This window comes from Gobio gobio, assembly GCF_949357685.1.
Source record: "Gobio gobio genome assembly, chromosome: 23".
NCBI classification, from domain to species: domain Eukaryota; kingdom Metazoa; phylum Chordata; class Actinopteri; order Cypriniformes; family Gobionidae; genus Gobio; species Gobio gobio.
This window is the reverse complement of record NC_137119.1, coordinates 41463682-41490696: the sequence shown is the minus strand read 5'-3', so window position 1 is coordinate 41490696 and position 27015 is coordinate 41463682. Positions and strand designations below refer to the sequence as shown.

At 38.0% G+C, this 27015-nt stretch overlaps 1 protein-coding gene across 6 annotated transcripts in view; it reads left to right on the top strand.

Moving 5' to 3' along the window:
- Positions 1–27015, top strand: part of slc12a7b (solute carrier family 12 member 7b) — a 160844-nt gene that overhangs the window by 18209 nt on the left and 115620 nt on the right. Inside the window, exon 1 of one of the 6 annotated variants that reach the window (XR_013815679.1) lies at positions 21673–21899. The exons of 4 other annotated variants lie outside the window; for them this stretch is intronic. Coding sequence is in view for 1 of the 2 variants with exons in the window: in XM_079806377.1 (XP_079662503.1) it covers positions 21794–21899 (106 nt within the window). In the remaining variant the exon portion in view is untranslated. Of the gene's footprint in view, positions 1–21672; positions 21900–27015 lie in introns of those variants that run through there. One more of the 6 variants, XM_079806377.1, reaches the window with a different exon arrangement.

Below are 27015 nucleotides of genomic sequence, written 5' to 3'. Positions count from 1 at the left end.
GAATATGAGTCTGATACTGCTCCGTTGGGCTGTGATTATGGGGCGTGTTTCAACCGAACCAGGAAAGACCTCAATTGGATAGACCTACAACCAATCGGAGCAACGGAGTGACGCATAATGTTAGCTGTCAACAGAACTCAACTGTACTGTGTTGCCAAGTCCGCGGGTTTTTCCATGTCTGCGGGTTGAAGCGACCCCAATTATGTGATATACAGACCCAGGAATGCGAATTTTAGCAGGCAGCCCTGCCAAAATAACACATATTTTACCCCTCAAATGCCATTTTTTTCCGGAGAACCCCCCCGGAAAGCTATTGGGCTTGTTTTGGCTAGTTTTGAGTAGCAATTGGGCGGGTTTTGTTGTAAAAACTTGGCAACCCTGTCTGCACGCATGCTGGAATAAGTAACGTTAGAAGAAAAAGATGAGTGTAAACGATCTTTGCCGGTGTTGTAAAAAAATTATTTAAGGATACACAGAGTACTTACCAACACCATCATCATTTCTGAGAGAAATAGTAAAGGTGAATGCATATATGAACAAGTTCTCCGTTTAGGATTAGAACAAACTCAACCCAAGCGCCTTTGATGACGTGGATGATTACGTTACTGTTTATCATCTGTCCATCATCGTCTAAAGCCCGCCCTGACAATTTCATTGGTCCGAACAGTTTCTATTCGGGCATAATTACTCATCTACGGATCAAGTACAGACCGAACTGCCCGAGTTAAAATGTTGTGGGCGGGGCTAAGTTCGGCTGGCATCCAGGCTACAGAATTGCATGATATAAACTCACAATTCTCAGAACTTGGACTATATAGCTCGCAATTGCGAATTTATATCTCACAACAGATATAAAAAGATTTAAGAAGTCATAATTGCGAGATGTAAACTCGCAGTTGTGAAATAAATAGTCGCAATTATATTTTTAAATGTTTTATTATGTGGCGGAAACAAGCTTCCATACATGAGGGTGAGGAAATAATGACAGATTGACATATTTGGGAGAACCTTTTCTTTAATTGTGGGCCGTCAGACTCTGTGTCCATTACAGGAACAGATTGTCTGGTGTCTGGTGGCCGCTGTCATGTCGGTCTTATAAAATCTAAGGCGATAAACCCTCACAATCATCTAGATAAACTGAGCTCCTGGCACTGTGGGGGGTTTGTTGGCCCACGCTCCCATTTCAGGACCTTCTCACGGACACCAGGATCAAACGACACACTCGGATAATCTAGAATTCTCTGGATATTTGTCTCGTGCTGCAGAGGAGCAAAAAAAGGTGTCACCTGATCTGGTGGTGTATGACGGACAGCTGAAGCAGAGCCGGGCATCTGCTCCGACACTTGAGATGGGCGTCTCTGCCAGAGCGCCTGAGCATCTGTCATCACCTGCTTACAGTCGCTTCGTTTTAGAACCGAAGAACCGGCCATCTCCAGCTGTTGAATGTGTTGAAAGTTGTTTATAGTAATTATTTTATATGTGCCAAAATGGATTAGTGCAGATTCCTCACGTATCAGAGAGGTCTTGGCGCTATGGCGAGCCTTTTTGTGATCACTCTGGTATCTGTTCTTAAGCTCCCAGTAACATTTCCGTTTTAGAAACAGTGACATGCACTGGATGGGGGTGAAATTCTACTGTAACAGACATGCAATCTGTGTGTGTGTTACAGTTACAGTATAGGTCCGTTTAAAGACCCCTTTTGGTGAAAATAAATGTTTAAATGTTATTTATTAGGGCTGGAACTAACGATTATTTTGATAATCGATTAATTGGCTGATCATTTTTTCGATTAATCAGATAAAAAGCCCCTTTTTTATTCACAAAACACACTTTTTCACATCCTGCCCAATACTGTCCTTCAAACAAATGTGACAGCTGAGTGCTATGAAAACAAACATGGTGAATATATGTAACCCCACCTGTTCGAACTGCCCCGCTCTAAGCTGGACTCGAACCCGGGTCCTCCGGCATGAGAGTCGGACGCTCTAACAAGGAGGCTAAAGGCTTCAACCTCTTGCATCAGTCGCTAGAGCATCTCTTTAGATCAGAGGAGTGAGGTTTACTCACACAGCAACTACTAGCTGGCCTCCATTACATATATACCATATTAACCATGGTTTTACAATTAATAAATTATAATTATAATAAATAAATAAACCAGGGTTATTGTAGTTATTCCATGGTAACCACAAATTAACCATGGTTTTGCTTCAAATCCATAGTTTAACTATATGGTATTTGTGTGGTTATACAAGTGGTCATCAATACAGCAAAAAACATTGTTTTACTATAATAAAAACATGGTTAATTTTCATAAGGGTATATCTGTGCTATACATTATGTGCAAACAAGTTACTAAGCAAAAGTAATCCCTACATTAAATCCCTACATTAAACTATTAAAGAAAAACAAAAACACAAAAAAACACAAACTCAGTGTTAGCAGAGGAATGTTCTGCAGGAACACACACACATTCTCTTTGGACTAGGGATGCACCGAATCTAGATTTTTGGGGTTCGGCCGAATACCGAATCCACTGGTTAAGATTCTGCCGAATCCGAAACCGAATACCGAATCCTACTCCCATCCGCACTCCATTATCACAGTAAACATATTAATGAACAACGTCCACAGCAGTGTATTTTTCATTTTATTTTATTTTAATTCAGAATAGGGAACATTATGCCAGGATGACTGTCCTTGCTTTGCCGTACCTGAAGTTGCTGCTGTCTGTAGATTCCCTCATGCACAGCTCATATTCTTTCGGATGTTTCATACGCAAATGTTTTAACAGCGGCTATTTTTTAGGGTCCTTGCCACCACGAGACAAATCGGCATTGCAAATTGAACATGTAGCTCGACTTGAATCGCCTTCTTTTGACTGAAAGTACTGACAAACAACACGTTTTCTGTTTACGAGTTCCATTTTCACTTTCTCACAGCCGACTGCATTCGTAATCAACGGCGGCTGCATTACGTTCGACCAGCAGAGCGCGCGTAGTGCTAGCTTAGGGTTCGGTGGAAAAAAATTCTAAGGTTCGGCAGAAACCAAACCCCGTCAAAAAGCCCAATATTCGGCCGAATCCGAATCCACATCCGAAACCGTGTATCCCTACTCTGCACACAGTATCCTGTTATTGTCATTTCTTACATTTATATTCAATTACAAGCTGTTATCCCTTTACAGTTACTACTCTCATAAAATACGTGAATTACATGTTGACTTTTAAACCTAAATTTAGCACCTAAAGCAGATATTTCAGCTAAATTAATGTTTTAATTAATTTTCTCCCTCTCAACTGTGTTCTGTCTGTTTGACGCGCAGGTGCTTGTTCAGTGAAGTGTTCATGCAAAATGGAAATACTCGTGTGAATTAGTAACATTTACAGATAAGGAAATAACCTGTAAAATGAGCATTTTGCGCAGGATGCACACACATCTGTCAAAGCATGAAAGGATTAAACGCTAATGCATTCGCTTGAAGCTTAAAATAAAGAATCTGGATGTTTTGGGCGCTCTACTATTTCCACTCCACTATTTCTAGAGGCATTTTTAGTGCTGTAATTTGGTGTGACTGGTGGAAGTTTTCCGTGAACAGAGGGCAGACCCGACTAATCGATAATGAGAATCGTTGGCGATGATTTTCATTATCAATTTTATCGATTCGTTGTTTTTAATATGCTTTAAGACATATTCATCAGTCAACACCATTGCTGAGTATTTTCTCCTTAACATTGAATTGTACCAAAGACAGTCTCAAAACCGCCCATGTTTCCAACCATCATCAAACATGTGACCAATCCCGTCAGGGTGTGGGCGTGGCTTTTCTCCTCTGACTTTCTATGATGCTTAAAGCGTCTCAAAGGATGCTGGTTTTAGAAAGCATCTGTCTGACGCCGAGATGGTGAACAGGAACATGGCTTTATAACATTAGCAACACATTGATAATTTAGTCAAGCCAAAGGCTAATCACATCAATCACCGTAATGTGTCTGACGCTGTAGAGAGCGATGCATAAAACGCATTACCATTCTGATACAGCGACTGTATAATTCACTCTTCCTCTTCCTCAGTTTCTATTTTAAACATATATAACTTAATTAAACCAATATTTCCACTTGCCATTGTGTAGCGTTTACTACAGTTGAGCGAGTGGATCAGGTAATCCGAGCTGCTGTGATTGAGTGGAGGCGGAGACTAATTTGCATACCCATGTATATTAGATTAAGTTACATTCAAGCTATTTTATGGCAGGAAATACATTCATGTCATTTTGATTTTCAAAGATAAGTTTTTTTGATTGCTGGGGTACTTACCTGTAATCTTGTTTGCTTGAACCAAGTGTGCCGCACATGTCCAGAAAAGTGAAGAGGACGCGTTTCGATCACCCCAAGTGGTTGGTTGGGGGTGTGACATCATGATTGACAGCTGTGATTGACAGCTTCTCTGAGCGATGTCACTGAAGCACCAACAGATTCTTTTCAAGATTTTTCAGGGGAGATTGAAGCTTTAACTTCTACATTTCCACAACTGTTTATTTCACACCGGCATAATGAGTTGTTCAGATACGGCGGGAGTGTAGGAGGGGTTTTGATATTGCGGCTCTACTTCGGCCCTGTCCCAAATGGCACCCTAAACCGCACTGTCTCCACGACGCATGCGCGAGAATATGACGTAGATCCGGCGTTCGGACACATGACCCAGAAGAGATTTGTTTACAATCAGAGGAAGACGCGCGTATCTCAGCTGTTTAATTCTACATTGATCGTGCTTTAGGTCTCGGCGTAGTTCTCAAAATGGGACTAAAGTGTGCATTTCATGGATTCCCGAACGCTGGCGCTGCGTCATATTCTCGCGCATGCGTCGTGGAGGCACACACGGAAGACAAGAACAAGCTGGATAAAGCTGTTATTTTGATTTTTTTTTTCGCACAAAAACTATTGTCGTCACATCGTAAGATTATTGTAGAGTCACTGTGGTGAGATGGACTTTGTAACAACGTTTTAAGTGCCTTTTATCGGTCTTGGGAGTGAAAATGTACTGAATGCCAATGGAGGCCTATCTGAAGCCTTTCTCAGCATCAGCTTTACACTAAAATATCCTCATTTGTGTTCCGAATATGAACGGAGGTCTTACGGGTGTCGAACGACATAAGGGTGAGTAATTAATGACAGAATTTTCATTTTTGGGTGAACTAACGCTTTAACGGACAAACGCACACAGCGGCCATTGTAAGTCCACAAGAACGAAAGTGCATATGAAGTGTGCCATTTGGGACGGGGCCTTCCTGTTCTCTACTGCGCAGACTCTGGTCTCAAATCAGTGCAAGATGTCAGTAGAAGATAGTGAAGGGGCATCATCATCTTTTTCATAGTCTATGGCTTGAATGATGGTACCCGTTCAACAAATCTGCCAGTAGCAATGTGGAAAATGTGCATTTTTGGCATATATTGTGTAAAATATGTGCTTGCAAATGTGCACATGGCACATTTGTCATCATTACTCACCTACCTCCAGTGTTATTTTAGTATCATTGATATACTATTGTAGTTATTAGGCTAATATTTTAAATTAGTTTTGACTTTTATTCATTTAATTTAAAAAAAAATACATCCAGTTTTTATTAATTTTTAGTTATTTTAGTACTTCAAGTTAAAATAAACAAAAATGAGAAATGATGCCTTGGCAACTACATTGTAATGTTGAAAATAAAACAGATTATCTGAGTATATTTTACAAGAAAATACTCTTTTAGTCTTTCTACTTTTAAATATCATTAATTTTGATTTGATTTTAATGTGTTCCTTGTTGTTTCTTTGTAGTTAATTGTGCAGTTTCTGAGTGAAAATAGTTTCTACACCAAAAATTGCACAGTCCAGCTGAAATAAAACAAGTTTTTTTTTTATGGTTTTAGTTTTAGTTAACGATAGCAACATTGTCACCTACTTCCAGTTTCGACATTCGTATAGCTAACATTCGTAAAAATCCCCATAATGGTCAACCACAAGATGATGCATAACTAAAATGCTTTAGTTCTCCTTCAGGGTCTAAACCGGGACAAATGAGTCTGCTTGTTTGCTCTATAAATGTAGCATGGAAATGTTACTGCAGGTATAAAGAATCTTTGTGTAAAAACTTGTCAACAAGTGGAAAGTTGGGTTTTGTAGATGTCCTGATGCCAGGAAAGGTTTTCTCCAGTGCATTTTTGCGGTCTCCCTACACACTGTTGTTTCGTTAGCGTGATCGTGTGTAAAATCCTCAATCGGACTGAACTGTCATGTCAAACATGCACAGAATCTCATACAGAAATGCTTTGAGAGATGTATAGATGCTTGCTTTACCAAAGACATTCAGCAGATGGCAGCACATTTCCTCCTGAGGCATTCCTTGCATAACAGCGCTTTAAATACCCAGCACACTTGTTACCTCAACTTTAACCAATTAAAGCTTCTAATAGGACACTAATTGTTGTGAATGAATGTCTAGCGCACTGTGATAATATGTGCTTTGCTCACAGACTCATTAGTGCTGTATTTAATTGGGACTGAACTTGCAACATGACAGTTTGTGGTTGTTTTTATTGGAAAAGACAAGCGCTCTCACTTTAAAATGATGTTTTTAATTAGTAAAACACTATAGGGAAAATTAGCAGTGTACTGTAAATGTACAGTACAGTTACACAAATTAAGAAATGTCATTTTATTATAAAAAATATAATTTTTTGAGGAAAAAACTATACTATGGAATACCTAAAATGTGTAATTCATCACATTCGATCATTTTATTTATTTTTAAATAGTTTAAATGTTTATTTTTAAGTGTCTACGATGTATATTGGGTTGTATATAAATAGAAAAATATATATTCTATGATTTTGATTCCGCATTATATCCCCGGTCTGACCGTTTGACCCTTCTGACGTCTTCAAAATCTCTCGCGATTGTCGGTGTTTGTATTGCACATTTGTGATTGTGTTAGACTGTGCAAGTTGTTATCGTTTTTTTTATTATTAATGGCTTAATGCGTCACTAAGCTTTTAGATGCAGTCCAGCCTTCAAAGTGCAGGAAATGAGACCGGACTAAACAAATCCACTTCATAAATCGACTCAGCTGGATGTCTAAATCACACAGTTTCTGACCGGATCTGATTTTGAGACTGTGGTTGATCTCACCTGGCAGAACGACTGTATCTGGGATTAGTCTGTTGGAGGAAGTTAGTTTCCTTCAAAAAATGTGCGTCCTGTAGTTTGCACTGCTCAGTAAATCCAAACGCTTTGGACATTTTGCCATTTAAAGGTCGTTGCACAGGTGGAACCAATTCATTGGAACACATTCCTGCTTTTACATGTTCCTGTTGCTCTTTAGTCATTCCTGGGGAAGCCGATCGAGAACAGATGAGAAGATCACGTCTGTCCTGACCATGGATAGCACATTTTTATTTGTGTGGTTTTAGTTGATTTCATTATAATTATTTTATCATGATGCCTATATAAAATTATAATCAACAACTTCACACAGCCATTGAAAAGGAATTGACCAGCATTCCACAGGCCACAATCAACAACCAGATCAACTCTATGTGAAAGAGATGTGTTTCACTGCATGAGGCCAATGGTGGACACACCAGATAATGACTGGTTTTTGGACTTTTATTGTGGCTCGCCTAATGCCGAGTTCACACTGCACGATTTTCAAACTCGTCGGAAACTTGCTGGGTATTGACACAAATTTCACAATTCGATTCGATTCACAAGCTTTCGATTCGATTTGTTTCGATTCAATTCAATATCGATTATTTTGGATATGTATCAGGTATAATACATGGAAAATGTTCTCAAGGAAAACAAATGTCTGAACTAATGTTGTAAACTATGGGAGTCAGTTGATACTACATTAGCCTACTAATATTGAAGGTAAAAATTAACGGATTTGTATACAAACACTTAAATGACGCTAAATTATGTTTTTTTTCTATGTAATAAAAAAGTTATAATTAACTTTACAATTACATAATCATAATTCTACTCCACTTAGTTTTTTGAAATATCAACATTTAAATGGTGGCTGTCATAAAAACTTGCCAGATTTATTCATACATGCATTAAATATTGAAGAACATGTACAATGAAAATCCTATGTAATGGTGCATATAATTAGCAAAATGCTCCTCTCTAGAGTATTTTTTTCTAGCTGACTAACGAGTTTATGGACACTGGATATGGTTTTTCTGAGGTAAATGTGAAGTTACATGACATTAGCCACGTTTACATGCGCACTTTTTTGTCATTCCGATTAAAATCATTCAGATTGAAAGATTCTGTGGACTGTTTACATGAGACGTTATCTAAACCCATCTGGTGTTTACATGTGCTGACTTTCAGTCGGGATCATTTTGTGACATGCGCACACAGTTTGTCAGCCGCCTCAGATTCGTAATGTTAGTATCGTGGATCAATAGTTCTGTGTTGGTCATTTTTATTTTTATTTATTTTTCTGTGGGTTGACATGCAGTTTAAACTCATTTATGTCCTATACAATGGCTATTTCAACAGCTGTGAATGATGAATGCGGAATCAAAATTAATTCATTTATTTTGAAAAACACAAAATTAACTATAAAATGCACCCAAATTATTAATAAAAACATAGGCTGTACGGTGAAACAAGAATGAAAGCATTCAAGACGTGCTCCACATCATTAGTACTAAACGCATAGATATTTCAGATGATTAAGGAAAGATACCATAATCACAAAGGTATAAATATTAACAAAAGTAATTAAAGTAGACTGTGGGTAATGTTACTTAACCAATTTGAAGCAGTTACTTTTTTTTTTTTCTACTTTTTTTTTACTTTTTTTTTTTATATCTAACTTACAAGTAACAAAATGTCGACACGTCCTCTTCAGCAGCTTGAATGTTCCCCGTTGCCATGGCAACTCTCAACGGCCACCAGGACTTATACAGTTTTATAAAAGCTATTCATTATTTGTTGTAAAGTGAAGGAATCACCTCAGAAAAAAGAATTCTTCTGTCAGCCGCAGTTGAAGCCTCGGACAAACGCTGTCAAGATGAGATGGTGTAGCCAGGCTATGTCTGTGTCATTATTCCAACATCATGTTCATAACATGTTACGAAATAAAAAGTTTAATAGCTCAGAAAAATGAACTTTCCTCTCTTGTCAACATTAGCCTGGTGTGAGCGCTGTATATCATGTCACAGAAAGACGTGCACTCAAAGTAATTGGATCAGGTCGTTTACATGGTGTAATTTTTCGTTTGATCGGTTCATGAAAAGGTTTATCCCACCCCTCTCAAACCGATTACAATTTCATTCGGTTTGGCCATTTTTATTCCGATTGAGGTGTTTATATGGAGCATTTTCATTCGGATTGGACTTTTAAACCGATTACAGTGCTCCATGTAAACGTACCTATTGTTTACAAGCTGTTTTACTTGCATCTTTCTGCGGTTGAAACACTTGAGCCATTCTATGTGACATGATACGGATTTCAGTAAGTTGTCCTGTACCTTTTAACACACTTTCAGAAGCTCATTCATGTTTATTTTGCGCTGTTACTGGTATTAAGGCGGAAGAGAAGATCCGTTCATGTTTGCTCCGCGCTGCGGCTTCTCTTGAGCTGAGCTGCGGCAGAGCGATCTCACGCCACAGCGCCAAAACAATTTTTATGTTTTTGAATTTCTTTTTTTTTTTAAATAGACGTAATTTGAAATCTGAGACTTTGTTTCATATCAATAGTAATAAAGCACAAAGATTATTGCGATATATTGGATGGGATGTGTGCTGTAATGTCCCATTCATTCATCGACTGAAACAGGATGACTAATCGATTCTTGGGATTTAAGAATTGATATTGTTTTGTAAAAGTGAGAATCGATTAAAATCGAGAAATCTATATTTTTTACCCAGCCCAAATGCCAAATATCTCACAGGCAGTGTTGGGGTAACGCATTACAAGTAACTTGAGTTACGTAATGATATTACTTTTTCCAAGTAACTAGTAAAGTAACGCATTACTTTTCACATTTACAACAAAATATCTGAGTTACTTTTTCACATTAATTTGACTGACAGCTCAAGTGCAGAGGCGTGTGTGTGAACATGAGGGTTATTGTAGTTCTAGACTAAATGTGAGCATTTATTTATCTCACTTGCTCAATAAAGATTCTGTCCTCCTCAAAATAATTAAAATCAGTCAAATGCAAAATCAGAGTACTATGCAAACCTCCAATAGTTAAATGTTAAATAAAACAACTATTTTTATGCATTTAATCACCCTTTATATTTAATTTCAATGTCTTGCTGCTGACCTCTGATGATCAAAATTACTAGATTTTTAGTTTTTATTGGTAAAACTTTTTTCTCCTGCATCCTATTCTCCATTATCCAGAGCTGCGCCCTCTAGTGTTCATGCGTGAATTTGCATTTTTACCTCAGCCTGGGGCTTAATTATTTAATAATTATTTCAATTTTGGTATGAAGAGGTCTTTACCGTTGCACAAAAATATAATTTTTTTGTTATAAAAAACAAAACAAAAACAAGCCCAGCCCAGGAGAGAAAAAGTAACGTAAAAGTAACGTAACGCATTACTTTTCTTAAAAAGTAACTCAATTAGTTACTTTTTAAGGGAGTTACGCAATATTGTAATGAATTACTTTTCAAAGTAACTTTCCCCAACACTGCCGTGTCGGCGACTCATCTGTAATTCTCTCTGATCGCGTCTTTGATCATCCGCACTGCGTGATTGTCACTCACGTGCACGAGCACAGATTTGCCTATGATTTCGGGGCATTTGTCGCCGATTTCGCAAAACCTGTCGGTGAGTCAAAATCGGGGCTAAAATCGTGCAGTCTGAACTCGGCATAAGGCACACCTGTGCAATAATCATGCTGTCTAATCATTATCTTGATATGCCTTGACCTCCATATGAGGTGGATGGATTATCTCGGCAAAGGAGAAGTGCTCACTAACACAGATTTAGACAGATTTGTGAACAATATTTGAGACAAATAGGCCTTCCGTGAACATAGAAAACGTTTTAGATCTTTGAGTTCAGCTTATGAAAAATGGGGGCACAAACAAAAGTTTTGCATTTGTAATTTTGTTCAGTGTGTGTGTATATATATATTATATACACACCGATCAGGCATAACATTATGACCTAATATTGTGTCGGTTCCCCTTTTTGCTGCCAAAACTGCCCTGACCCGTCAAGGCATGGACTCCACTAGACCCCTGAAGGTGTGCTGTGGTATCTGGCACCAAGATGTTAGCAGCAGATCCTTTAAGTCCTGTAAGTTGTGAGGTGGGGCATCCATGTATCGGACTTGTTTGTTTAGCACATCGCACAGATTCTTGATTGGATTGAGATCTGGGGAATATGGAACTCAAACTTGTTGTTGTGCTTCTCAAACCATTCCTGAAGCATTTGTGCTTTGTGGCGGCGTATTATCTGCTGAAAGAGCCACAGCCACAGCCACCAGGGAATACCGTTTCCATGAAAGGCTGGACATGGTCTCAACAATGCTTAGGTAGGTGGGACGTGTCAAAGTCACATCCACATGATGGAGGACCCAAGGTTTCCCAGCAGAACATTGCCCAAAGCATCTCTGCCTCCACTGCCTTTTTATTATTCTCCTGGTGTGTTTCATTGTGTTTTTGGTTAGTTTCCCTGTGACCTAGTTTTTCCCGGTATGTGTAATTAGTGTAATTAACATTTTTCTCACCTGTGTCTTGTTAATTATCTTGTTAAGGTCATTTGTTGGTCTCATGTATATATATCCCGTGTTCTCGCTCGGTCTCTGTCGGTTCTCATTTGTTGTAATGCGGGTTTCTCCTGCGTTCCTCAGTGTTTGATGAATAAAGTCTGCCTTCCAGAATTATTCCTCATCATGAGAATTTATAAGTACCTCGTTATGTGACAAACTGTAAGTATATATTACATAATTATATATAATACTGTATAAGTGAAATTATTTAATGAGGCAAAAGTATTTAATAAATAAATATATAGTGAATAACACTACAGTTCTATATATACAGTGATGCCAGTAACGCGTTACTATTTCCAAACCAGTAATCAGATTAAACTTATCCAAGTCCATAAAATGTCAAATGTGTTGAATGCAATGTAAGTTGCTTTGGATAAAAGCGTCTGCCAAATGCATAAATGTAAATGTAATGTAATGTAAGTCACTGTGAGTTACTATTTTTGTCATTTTCCTTAGTAAAAATATATATTTTTGCTTTCTTCTTGCGTCTCGGGGAGAGTATTTATATTAAGTGAAATCAAGAAAGACTTTTTTTTATTTCAATTTAAAATGTCAGGGGATACATTTTTGAACGTTACTGTTAAAAATGCACTTCCAATAAAGTGAGTGTTGGCATAAATGGTTGTCATTTTTATGTTGAGGCGGCAGAGGTGTTGTCGGCAACTGCTGAATGTAACTAATAAAGTAACTTGTAATGTAACTTAGTTAATTTTAAAATCAAGTAATCTATAAAGTAACTAAATTACTTTTTAAAGGAGTAATCCGTAAGCAGATTACTTTTTCAAAGTAACTGTGGCAACACTGTATGTGTATATATATATATATATATAAATACACACACAAGCATGTATATATTTAAGAAAAAAATATTATTTTTATATATAAAACATTTATATTTATATGTATTATAGATTATATAAATGTATATACAGTATATGCAAATATTTCTTAAATATATACATGAATGTGTGTGTATTTATATATAAATAATAATTAACAGAGTACACACACATATATTATGTAAACACAAACTTTTATTTTGGATGCGATTAATCGCGATTAATCTTTTGACAGCCCTAATATATATATATATATATATATATATATATATATATATATATATATATATATATATATATATATATATATATATATATATATATATATATATATATATATATATATATATATATATATATATATATATATTACTAAAAATGTTATCTTGATATATATATATATATATATATATACCTGCATAACTGCGTTTCTGTAATTTATGCTATAAAATCCTCTTTCTTCTAACTTTAACTTTAGAACAAGATAACATTTTTAGTTTTAAGCCTCAGATAGTTCTGGCTGTTTGAACATGTGCAGATGGACATAAACAGGAACACAAACCAAAGTCCATCATAATTGGAAATTCCTTATGGAGATAACTGAGCAAAACAAAACCTTTCAGCTGTTATGCCTTCAGTCTCTTTGCTCCTTTACCTGAAAGTGAACAACTGTAGTCAATATTCATATCTGTGACGCACACTGTCAAATGCACCATAAACAACTTTCAGCTCACAGTGTCCAAGCCCGGCATAAAATCAAGCCCATTATAATCCGTGAAATGCTCATTTTAGACCCAGTTTGCAGTGTAGTTAACTTTAATTCTCTTAAACTGGTATAAACAGAATCTCTGTGAACTCGTTTCTACTGCCACATGTAAATACATTGCACCGCCCAGCCTTAAAGCATGAAACCGAAGTTTCTAAGTCTTTTCTTCCTGATTGTGACGTATAATTGAATGAAACAGCTTCTGGAAGAAGAACAGATGTAGGGCGGGCCTTGATTTCGCCTGTGGGGAATTGATTGGCTGTTTGGATGGTTGTGGTTTGCTATTGGTGGATCTCACGTGAGTGACAGGTTGCCCCGCCCTCGTCATCGGAGAAGAGAAGAGAGGGAGGGGAAGTTATTCTGAGGATTATGAGGGACATGACTTTTAAAAAGTAATGATATGCACACATAAATCATTTCAAATGTTGATTTCATGCCGACTTTAATGCAGAAATGGATTTATAGGAATGGAATTTACTAACTCTGTGAAGGTTTTTAACTAAGAGTAAAGAGTGTTGGGCAATAATGCAAAAAAAACTAAACAAAAAACACAGAACGTCCCAGAATCTTTTGGTCCATTAGTCCATGTTATTGTAGTGCATGTTATTTTTATCACTATGACCTGGCCGGTTTGACCGTTGAATCCTCCAGCGGGCCGTTTGTGTTCTTGAGTCTGTCTGTTCTGAGCACTGCAGTGTAATTCAATCTGAAGTGCTCGACTCCCAGAACACCCTGCACATCACTGCATCCTTTGTGTGTGTGTGTGTGTGTGTGTGTGTGTGTGTGTGTGTGTGTGTGTGTTACCTCACGAGAGCAGTAGCATATTAAACTGGAGCCTTTTGGTATTTCTAGGAGAGGAATTCCACATGTCATGTTGATCATGAGGAATGTGAAATAACTCACATTGCTCATATCTGCGCTGACTTCCTCTTTGTTAATCTTTTATGGCTTTAGTGTGTGTGTGTGTGTGTTGTCCCGCAGCGTCCGTGCTTCAGACATCAATGATTCCTCAAATCATGTGTCATGTTGAGGAAAGCTGTACTTTATTAAGTGAGCAGATCCACCATTGTAACGTGCTGGACCATAAAACAGGGGAAAAAATCCCACTGATACACCTCATCTCAGATAATAAAGTGTTGTTTTATTTTTCTCTCCTGAATAGTGTCATCACTTGTGAAAAAGAAATGCTTAAAGGGGCTATTTTAAAAGCTCATTATTCACATACTGTACATTATTGCGGCTCCTCTATTCTCAGTCTGTCTGAAACGCACTGATTTCTACAAAGCCCCTCCTTCTGAAAAGCTCAGAGTGCTCTGATTGGCCAGATTCAGTGCGTTGAGATTGGCCAAACACGTCAAGTGTGTGTTGGAAATGGAATGCCGCTTAACATTATCGCGAGCCTCCAAGGCTTCTAAAGCATTTGTAAACACACAGGTAAAAATAATGTGGATGATTTTACCATATCAGTTCGAGCCTGAGTCACATTCTGAAAATGAACCTGGTGATGAGGAGACTATTGAAATTGAAGAGACTATTAACTTTGCAGATCGTATACATGCAGTAACAAATACACTATATTGCCAAAAGTTTTGGGACGCCTGCCTTTACATTTACATTTATGCATTTGGCAGACGCTTTTATCCAAAGCGACTTACTTACTACCAAAGCCCTTATTACAGGGACAATCCCCTGGAGCAACATGGAGTAAAGTGCCTTGCTCAAGGACACACTGGTGGTGACCGCTGGGATCGAACCAGCAACCTTCTGTGTGTCAGTTCCTTAGATTAACCCACTGGACCACCATCTTCATCTGCACATTAACTTTAATGACATCCCATTCTTAATCCGTAGGGTTTAATGTGGAGTTGGCCCACCCTTTGCAGCTCTAACAGCTTCAGCTCTTCAGGCTTTCCTCAAGGTTTAGGAGTGTGTTTATGGGGATTCTTCTAGAGGTCAGGCACTGATGTTGTTTCATGTGGGGTTTAATATGGAGTCGGCCCACCTCCTATAACAGCTTCAGCTCTTCAGGCTTTCCTCAAGGTTTAGGAGTGTGTTTATGGGGATTCTTCTAGAAGCTCATTAGTGAGGTCAGGCACTGATGTTGGACGAGAAGGCCTGGCTCTCAGTCTCCGCTCTAATTCATCCCAAAGCTGTTCTATCGGGTTGAGGTCAGGACTCAAGTTCCTCCACACCAAACTCCTCATCATGTCTTTATGGAGACGCTTTGTGCTCTGGTCAGTCATGCTGGGACTGGAAGGGGCCGTCCCCAAACTGATCCCACAAAGTTGGGAGCATGAAATTATCCAAAATGTCTTGGTGAAGCATTAAGTGTAACTAAGGGGCCCAACCCCTGAAAAACAACCCCACCCCATAATCCCCCCTCCACCAAACTTTACACTTGGCACAATGCAGTCAGGCAAGTCCTGTTCTCCTGGCAACCATCAAACCCAGACTCGTCCATGGATTGTCAGACAGAGAAGCGTGATTGGTCACTCCAGAGAACACGTCTCCACTGCCCTAGAGTCCAGTGGCGGCGTGCTTTACCCCACTGCATCCCACGCTTTGCATTGCTCTTGGTGATGTAAGGTTTGGATGAGCTGCTCGGCATGGAACCCATTCCATGAAGCTCTACACACTGTTCTTGAGCTCATCTGAAGGCCACAGGAGTTTGGAGGTCTGGAGCGATTGACTCTGCAGAAAGTCGGCGACTTCTGTGACCCTCAGCATGCGCTGACCCCGCTCTGTGACCCTCAGCATGCGCTGACCCCGCTCTGTGACCCTCAGCATGCGCTGACCCCGCTCTGTGACCCTCAGCATGCGCTGACCCCGCTCTGTGACCCTCAGCATGCGCTGACCCCGCTCTGTGACCCTCAGCATGCGCTGACCCCGCTCTGTGACCCTCAGCATGCGCTGACCCCGCTCTGTGACCCTCAGCATGCGCTGACCCCGCTCTGTGATTTTACGTGGCCTACCACTTCATAGCTGAGATGCTGTTGTTCCCAATTGCTTCCACTTTGTTTTAACACCACTAACAGTTGAGAGTGGAATATTTAGTATAATATTTGGACTTATTGTACAGGTGTCCACCGATCACGGCCCCACGCTTGAGTTCTCTGAGCTCCTGAGAGCGGTCCATTCTCTCACTGATGTGTGTAGAAGCGAACACACACACACACACACACACACACACACACACACACACACACACACACACACACACACACACACACACACACACACACACACACACACACACACACACACACACACACACACACACTCCTGAGAGCGGCCCATTCTCTCACTGATGTGTGTAGAAGCGTCTGCAGGCCTAGAGCTTGATTTACACACCTGTGGCCATGAAGGGATTGAACACCTGAACTCACTGATTTAGAGGGGTGTATACTTTTGGCAATATAGTGTACTTTACACACTAAAGGAAGAGGAAAACATTAAAAAGCATCATATAACCCCTTTAATTGTATTTAATTTGCACTTCAAATCTTGAAAGTATATTGAAAACTGTACTTGCAGATGTTTTAGTGTACTAAAGTTAAAATTCATCATTACAAAAATGAAACAGCAAAATATTTTTAAATATGACATGAAACTTTCAATAGAAATGAAAAAGTAAGGTATATTTTAGTTTACCATAAAGGTTTTTCAGTACATCCGAAAGTAACCATACGTCAAAGACAATACAAGTAATTATATAATTACATATGAATAAACACTTAAGTCCTAACTTAAAGACTCTTAAAGCTACACTGTGTGATATTTTCCCCCATCTAGTGGTGAAAAGGTATATGACCATCCAGTGAATTTTAGTTTCTGTTCCTCTCAATTCCGATTTCGTTTCAACTCCTACGGTGGCCGATTTAGTCCAAGATTAACATGGCTTCCAGTTCGACCTCGTCCACATTCGACACGGTGCCTGTGGGATATTCTGTGCGCAGTGGGATGGTTGGAACTCAACTGGCCTAATTATTCGGCTAGAAAGAACTGCAGCTAATCCAGAGTGAACTTTGATGATAGTAATGTTTATTCAGTCATCCAATTGCAAGGCATAAACAGGTTTGCGTGGATATGTACATAAATGTGGTTTCTGTGAGAGAACAAATAAGGATGGTAAATATACACAGTTAAGAACTGTATAACTATACTTATAAGTTACATTTGTATAATGTAACCGTAAACCAGAGCTTATTGTACCATATATAGGCGCTAAATGCAGCTGCATTAAAAGGAGCGGAGCTGCCGCAGCTGCTGCTAACAAGCGGTGTCCGGTTACAAAAGTGTGTGCGCAGCTTTAACGTTAGCACTGCAGTGCGCTCTGTATAAATTGTTAATATGCCGATCAGACCTGATACATATTTCCATCAACATACATTACAAGCAAATATTTTCTATAAACGAATAAACATTGTTGATAACAAAATAACTGAATGATTATTCAAATAGGTGAGCATTACGCTATTGTATGTTGATACAAAAATACTTCTGAGGTGACATCAACTGAATTACGCGATGACACACTCTGAAACACATCTACAATGACAATAACTATTATTACTTACGAGCACAGAAATACCACACAAGGAAAAACAGACTTTTGAGGAATAAACAAGCCAGGAAAACTCCATATAACTCTGTTACTGGAGCTGCTGAGATGAAAACTCTCTGCGCATGCACCAGACAAGTCTGAACAAGTTGACGCGCACATGCGCGAGGCAGAGAATTTTGTACAGTGCCATCGAGTGTTAAAACCGGTTAAAACGCGAAAGGCGAAGCTTGAATTTACGGGTATGTCCCTCTTTGGCTAATGTACTTTCAAGATGGAGGGGCAACATGGCGACCACCGTTAGATCCCATTACCTTATGTATTTTCAATGGCATATTATAAACTTACGAGAATACTTTATTACTTGAAAGAAGTAAATATACATTAATGAGCACATATATTTTTGAAAGAACTAAGTGTTTTTAGCTAAGAATAAACTAAAAAAGTTACACAGTGTAGCTTTAAGGTCAAATAATTGCATTTAATTTAAATTTAAACTATATTTTGATTTAATTGCAGTTGCATATATCTTCTGTAGGTATATCTTCTTTTAATTAAGTATATTATTTCCCTAATAACTACTGATTTTAAAAGTATGCCAAAGTGTACTTCTTTTTCACAAGTGATGTCTGCTCCGCATTAATCATATTTAAGAATGCTGCAGGATTTCCTGATTCCAAGAACCGTCTTGCCACAAAACAACAGCAACCAAAAGTAATCTAGAATCTAGACTTATAGGAATCTAGAAATGCCACAGCCAGTGCAGGCTTGTCTTTACACTGAACTAAACTGCACGTCAAAGGTCATGAAGAAAAAACGGCTCATGACTTGTGAAGCATGACAACTATTGCAGCCAAAAGATCCCACCGTACAGTATGTGGAGTCTCGTATTGTTCGTGTGGAATAAGCGCTCCTTAAAATAAATTCCCCAGTCGAACCACAGAGCAATGCTGTTTGTCTGCTTTAATGACAGGCTGCTGTATTTATGGCCTTGTGTTTGCATTGTGCACATGGGCTCCCATCGCTGCTTTGATGTTAAAATACTTTCTTTATCCCAGATTTACTAAGGAAGTCTTGTAGATTTTGCAAATTCATTTAGTAAAAGCTTTTTGGCCACACATGGGTTTGCAACCTGTCATCTGTAATGTGACGTACATTACTGTTTGGGGTCAGTAAGTAAGAAATTAATACTTTTATTAATTAGGGATGCATTAAATTGATCAAAAGTGACAATAAAGACATTTATGATGTTATTTCTACTTCTTTGAGCTTTATATTCATCAAAAAATCCTGCAAAATGTATCATGGTTTTGTAATGTTGCTTTGGGAACTAACTACAATTTAAATAAGTTTAAGCATTTTATATTTTACATTTACATGCATTCATTTAGCAGTCCCTCCAGAAAAACGCGATTATGCGATCGCATGATTTAATCCATAATCAGCCAAAGTGTGCATATTTATGCGGGGGCTGCATTTTTTCAAATACGCCGCACTTTCGCCGCGTAAATTGCCTATTTTCGCGTGCAAAATATGCGTGACTAGCATGATTTCATAATCCCCGCATTTTCGTTGCAAAAAAGTAATATATATTAGCAGAAAGTTGAAAATTTTTCGTTTACTTCACACAAGAGCCGGCAAAGCAGTTTCCCGGTTTGTTGACCGATTTCAAAAAACAGCATCATAAAGCTTCGAAGCTTTATGAATCAGTGAGTCGATTCAGCGGTTTGGAGCGTTATGAATCAGTGAGTCGATTCAGTGGTTTGGAGCGTTATGAGTCGATTCAGTGGTTTGGAGCGTTATGAATCAGTCGATTCAGCGGTTTGGAGCGTTATGAATCAGTGAGTCGATTCAGCGGTTCGGAGCGTTTTGAATCAGTGAGTCGATTCAGCGGTTTGGAGCGTTATGAATCAGTGAGTCGATTCAGCGGTTTGGAGCATTATGAATCAGTGAGTCGATTCAGCGGTTTGGAGCGTTATGAATCAGTGAGTCGATTCAGCGGTTTGGAGCGTTATGAATCGATGAGTCGATTCAGCGGTTTGGAGTGTAATGAATCAGTCGATTCAGCGGTTTGGAGCGTTATGAATCAGTGAGTCGATTCAGCGGTTCGGAGCGTTATGAATCAGTGAGTCGATTCAGCGGTTTGGAGCGTTATGAATCGGTGAGTCGATTCAGCGGTTTGGAGCGTTATGAATCAGTGAGTTGATTCAGCGGTTTGGAGCGTTATGAATCAGTGAGTCGATTCAGCGGTTTGGAGCGTTATGAATCGGTGAGTCGATTCAGCGGTTTGGAGCGTTATGAATCGGTGAGTCGATTCAGCGGTTTGGAGCGTTATGAATCGGTGAGTTGATTCAGCGGTTTGGAGCGTTATGAATCAGTGAGTCGATTCAGCGGTTTGGAGCGTTATGAATCAGTGAGTCGATTCAGCGGTTTGGAGCGTTATGAATCAGTGAGTCGATTCAGCGGTTTGGAGCGTTTTGAATCGATGAGTCGATTCAGCGGTTTGGAGTGTTATGAATCAGTCGATTCAGCGGTTTGGAGCGTTATGAATCAGTGAGTCGATTCAGCGGTTCGGAGCGTTATGAATCAGTGAGTCGATTCAGCGGTTTGGAGCGTTATGAATCGGTGAGTCGATTCAGCGGTTTGGAGCGTTATGAATCAGTGAGTTGATTCAGCGGTTTGGAGCGTTATGAATCAGTGAGTCGATTCAGCGGTTTGGAGCGTTATGAATCGGTGAGTCGATTCAGCGGTTTGGAGCGTTATGAATCGGTGAGTCGATTCAGCGGTTTGGAGCGTTATGAATCGGTGAGTCGATTCAGCGGTTTGGAGCGTTATGAATCGGTGAGTTGATTCAGCGGTTTGGAGCGTTATGAATCAGTGAGTCGATTCAGCGGTTTGGAGCGTTATGAATCAGTGAGTCGATTCAGCGGTTTGGAGCGTTATGAATCAGTGAGTCGATTCAGTGGTTTGGAGCGTTATGAATCGTAGTTTTTTTATTTAATTAATGTAGTTTTTATTTTATTTTATTTTATTTTATTTTATTTTATTTTATTTTATTTTATTTTATTTTATTTTATTTTATTTTATTTTTATTTATTTATTTATTTATTTATTTATTTATTATTTATTTATTTATTATTTATTTAAATAGATTTTTTTATTTATTTAACTTAATTTTTTATTTATTTAATTTCATTTTTTTTATTTATTTAATTTCATTTTTTATTTAATTTTATTTATTTTTTATTTTATTACATTTTATTTTAGTTTTTATTAAATTTTTTATATTTTTATTTAATTTAATGTTTTAATTTATTTGTAATTTTTTTTACTTAATGACATTTTTTTTTATTTAATTACATTTTTATATATATATATATATATATATATATATATATATATATATATATGTATAATTTTTTTTTTTTTTTATAATTTTTTTATTTTTTATTTCAAGTTTTGTTTTGTTTTTTTTCTTTTAGTTGGTTTAAGTTATCGATAATAACCCTGCTGACCTAGAGGAAGTTCTTAATCAATAGCCTCCTTTATCTGGTGTCTTGTTGTGTCTGTGGAGGCTCATATACTGCCGCAGGCGAGAAAGCAGGAGACGCAGCTCGAGTGTGGAGTAAGGACGGCCCACAGGGCGGAGCGCTCCTGCTCCTTATATGGAGGAAGGCTGGTCACATGGTCACGCCGGTGTCAAAGAGATAGGAGCACAACTGAGAACTTCGAACCACAACTCAAACAAGCCAGCGCAGAGGAGGAGAGTCAGAGTGTGTGAGAGAGACAGATAAGGAGCAAGACAGACGTCTCGCAGATAGACACATGGTGAGAAAATGCCCACCAACTTCACCGTGGTCCCCGTGGATGATGGCAGAAAGTCCGCTCAGGAAGACCCTGATGACAACAACGTCCTGAAGGAGGAGGATGAAGAGACCGTAGGTGAGGCTGGGAGTTTGTCAGACTGCAGTGTGTGAATCCAAACAGCCCAGCTGGAGCTAGTGTAACGTGCCGCTTCAGGTTAACTCAACGGGTCACTGTCTGTGGTTTGTTTGTCTTTCTCTCTCTCTCTCTCTCTCTCTCTCTCTCTCTCTCTCTCTCTCTCTCTCTCTCTCTCTCTCTCTCTCTCTCTCTCTCTCTCTCTCCGTGCTGAGCGAACACGCCTTCTCTCTTTCCTCTTTTCACATGTGCTGAGGAGCATGTGCTGTTTCTTGCATCTTTTTTGGTTTCTTTTATTCATAATGCTTCTATTAGTGCACATTATCACTTTAGAAGTATTGAATCTAGTTAGTATTTATGCATTTACAGCATAAATGGCAGCAGTGTGGACTTATTTCTACATTCATTGGCACATTGGCAGAGGGATGTATTGAATATACATGAGAAAATCACTGAAATAAACTGGCAATGAAGCATCATAGCAAACTTTTTCCAGACTTTATCATTAGACTCATTGTCTTTTGAGGGCATTAGAAATGTTCGTACTAGCATTTCATATTGTAATATTCTTGATAAATTAATTTTGCATGTGATATTGCAATGTATTAATGCACTTTTGTAATCGGCGGTTACATTTTCTGAAAGACTTTATTGTTTTGTCTTAAGATAGAAATGTTTATGATTGTGTTTAATATAGTGTTTGATTCATTAATGTGAATCAATTTCAGTGAATCGAGTCTCTGATTCAGTGATTTGTTTGCATCGTCATTCAAAAATGTTTGCTGGGACTTCTTTTTTTAAATTTAACAAAGAAATAACATAGTTAAGATTACTTATTTATTAATATGCATTATTCCATTGAGAAAAAGAACATTGAAAAGAGGCATTGATTATTTTAAACTAGTTTTTGCAGTGTTTTGTTTAATGCATTCAACATTTAGAATGTATTTGCCTACATGTAGGTTGAAAAGATATTTGGGAAATAAGTCATTTTGGAGCAAATACATAATTGTTGAGATGTATATTGAATATTTGCTGGAAAACAGTGACATTTCTCTTTAGTTTTTTACATCTGCAGTGTTTGATTCATTAATGTGAATCAATTTAAGTGAATCGAGTCTCTGATTCAGTGATTTGTTTGCGTCATCATTCATCGTTTAAAATGTTTTAACAAAAACATAACATAGTTAAGATTACTTATTTATTAATATGCATTATTCAATTGAAAAAAGAACATTGAAAAGAGGCATTGATTATTTTAAACTAGTTTTTGCAGGGTTTTGTTTAATGCATTCAACATTTAGAATTGATTTGCCTACATGTTGGTTGAAAAGTTATTTGGAAAATTTGTCATTTTGGAGCAAATACATAATTGTTGTGATGTATATTGAATATTGGCTGGAAAACAGTGACATTTCTCTTTAGTTTTGTACATCTCCAGTGTTTAATATACACTCTAAAAAAAAGCAATTGGGTTGTTTTAACCCAGCGTTTGGGTTAAATGTTTGCTTAAAACAACCCAATTGCTGGGTTAGTCCATTTTCAACCCAACTTAGGTTATTTTTAATCCAGCATTTTTTAGAGTTTGATTCATTAATGCGAATCAATTTCAGTGAATCAAGTCTCTGATTCGGTGATTTGTTTGCATCATGATTCAAAAACGTTTGCTGTGACTTCTTTTAAAATGTTTTAACTAGGGCTGTCAAAAGATTAATCGCGATTAATCGCATCCAAAATAAAAGTTTGTGTTTACATAATATATGTGTGTGTACTCTGTTAATTATTATTTATATATAAATACACACACATTCATGTATATATTTAAGAAATATTTGCATGTATATATACATTTATATAATCTATAATATATATAAATATAAATGTTTTCTATATAAAAATAATATTTTTTTCTTAAATATATACATGCTTGTGTGTGTATTTATATATAAATAATAATTAACAGAGTACACACACATATATTATGTAAACACAAACTTTTATTTTGGATGTGATTAATCGCGATTAATCTTTTGACAGCCCTAGTTTTAACAAAAAAAAAAACATGGTTAATATTACTTATTTATTTATATGCATTATTCCATTGATTAAATATAATTATTGTGTTCATGTAGTGAAAAAAAACGTGAAAAGAGGCATGGATTATTTAAAAAAAGTTTTTACAAGATTTCGTTTAATGCATTAAACATTTAGAATTTATTTGCGTACATGTTGGTTGAAAATAAGTCATTTTAGAGCAAATACATAATTATGGAAGATGTGACCGTGGCATTTCTCTTTAGTCTTTACCTCTCCGTTATAAACTGCAGCTTGTAACGACCACAGGTCATCGAGTTCATCTCTAACAATGTTCTAGAGAAACGAACTGTAGTTACACGTCGTGCTCCAGCCCGATGGCTTTTCTCCTGCTAATTGCTACCCTGGCTTACAATTACGGGCCAAATTTTACAGGCTCAGTAGAGGAACTGAATGCATATTAAGGGGTTATGTAAGCGGGCAGTTTTCTGTTGTTGTGCAACGGCTGTTTTTCTTCCCGTCTCTCCTGTGAGATGAACACGGACTCAGATTCCAGTCAGTGCCGTATTGATTTGTCATGTTGCTCGCTTCCTGTTGGTTCCCGCCGGTGGGAGTTTAAGACTCCACCCTTCACATCCAGTATCTGGAGCTCTTCTTTGTGTTGATTTCTTTTTGGACTTGACAGATGAAGGCCCACCGTGTCCATAAAGACCTGCCAGTCCTCGTCGTAACCGCAGGAGCCTCCTTCGAGATAAGGCCGCTCTCACTCCCTGCGTTTCTGCCTGATTACATATTACTAGGATACAGCACTGCGGCCGACATCTGTGTCCAATTATTCCCGATCTCCACCCATGAAAAAGGCAACCTGACATTGAATAACAGTAACCGTAAACCCTCTCAGCATGCACTTCATCTACTCAAAGCGTCCAGCTCAGCGAGAATAAATACAGTTATATGAACTACCTGTTTGTTGAGCTTTATTAAATGTTATTGTGAGAAATGCAAGCACTCATGTGTGATGTTTTATGACACTGATATCAGCAGACAAACAGGAATTTCGATTCACATTGTGGTTTCTTGCTGATTCAACAGCGCCAAGCAAGATGATTATTAAAATCATCCACGTCCTAGTGCGTATTTAACCAGAACAGCAGCTTGTGCCCATGATAACCGTTGTTAGTGGGTCCCAAAATGATAATTTTTGATGATATCAGGCAGTGATTCACGATTCCACCCTTTATCGCATGGACTTTAACACAACTCACATTTTAGGTGCTGCAGAAATGTTTCGTCTCCAAGTGCAGTTTTTGTTTAATGCACAGGATTTTGGAAATATGCTTGTCAAATAATGAGCCATATGGATGTGAAGTGATTGATGGTTAGATGAACTCGTATTTAAAGGTCAGTTCTCATGCACAGTGTGTGTGTAATGAGGGAGGCTTCATCTTTCTGTGTCAACGATCGGTTATGAAAGCACTGGCGCTTGAAGTCACACTGAGTGCGCTCTGAATTTCTGCTTTCTGAAGAGATGATCGTTTGTGTCAGGCCGAGACTGAAAGCTCAGAGGATGCTGTTTGTATAAACCGTTGTTCTGATTGGACGAGCTGTGTTGCACGGGAAATTGTAAACAGTTCAATTCAACATTGTGCCTAACAAACTTAAAAACATGTTTTTCCTCATCTTGACTGGTTTGGGAAACGTCACGCTCTATAGTTTCATAATACTCCATGTTTGTCGTTTTCACATGTAAATGAAGTAAAGCAGTCTTTACGACTGATGTCCATGCTAATTTATCTACCACAGTTTGAAAGTTACACTTTCAAAGAACTTGACGTCACAATTCAATTTCGCATTGTGCCTAACAAACTTCCTAGATTATGATTTGACTTTTTAAACTTTAGTGAGTGTGTAGTGTTGCTGCATAAACAGCATAAACAACATCTGCAAAGTTAGGGCGCTCAAAGTTCAAAGCAAAGGGAGATTTTTTTTTTTTTACAGAAATCGCTTTTTAAAGGATTAGTTCACTTTTAAATAAACTTTTGCTGATCATTTACTCACCCCCATGTCATCCAAGATGTCCATGTCTTTCTTTCTGCAGTCGAAAAGAAATTAAGGTTTTTGAGGAAAACATTCCAGGATTTTTCTCCATATAATGGACTTTCAAACGGTTCAAGGTCCAAATGACAGATTCAGTGCAGCCTCAAAGGACTTTAAACGACACCAGATGATGAATAAGGGTCTTATCTAGCCAAACCATCAGTTTCTGAGAGAAACCCAGCAGTATTTATGCTATTATTTTACCTCTTATCAGATGAACGTGATCATCTCTGAGCTCAGCCATAACTTCCGCTAAGTGAGTTCAATCATTAAGAATAAACAGTTCTCAATTTACAACTAAGTGTGACTTTTTCAGGTTCTTTAGAACATTTTAACAAAAAAAAAGTCTTCAAACCAAAAAAAGTTTCCTTTCAAGTCAAATTTGATTTATAAAGCAACAGAGTTACGCCAGGTAAGCAGGTCATAGTTTGTCCATTTTATCTTCAAATTCACCCTTTCCCGCGAGTTTGATTGACAGGGGATCTGACCAATCACATCGCCGAATCTGCCGGTTTGTCCGACAAAGCAGTCAGGAGAGTTAGTAGATTAACGTCGGTGGGCTTGAAACTTGAAAAACGGCGTGTACTGACATCTTTCCACGGTTGAAACAACATTTCTTTTAGTATTCATGTTTATTTGATGCTTATCAATGAACTAGAAGGAAGAGATGATGGGTTCACGAGCAGTTTAACTGAGGCGCTACAGTGATTGACACACATTAAAGAGCCACAAAATGCTATTTGTGGTTTACATTTCTTTAAAAAAGACAACATTTTAAAGTTGAGACTTTGTTTCATATCAAAAGTAACCTGCTGTGTCCTTCTGTCGGCGTGTTGTCAGTGTCCTCTTTGCTCTGCGATGTATTTTCTCTACTTGAGAACGTGTGTGTGTGTGGCGTGAGAGCGCCATGGCGTGCAGCTAATGTTTTTGCTGCCACCCAAATAGGGGCTTTTAAAACATCCTATAATAAATAATCCGGGGGTATTTT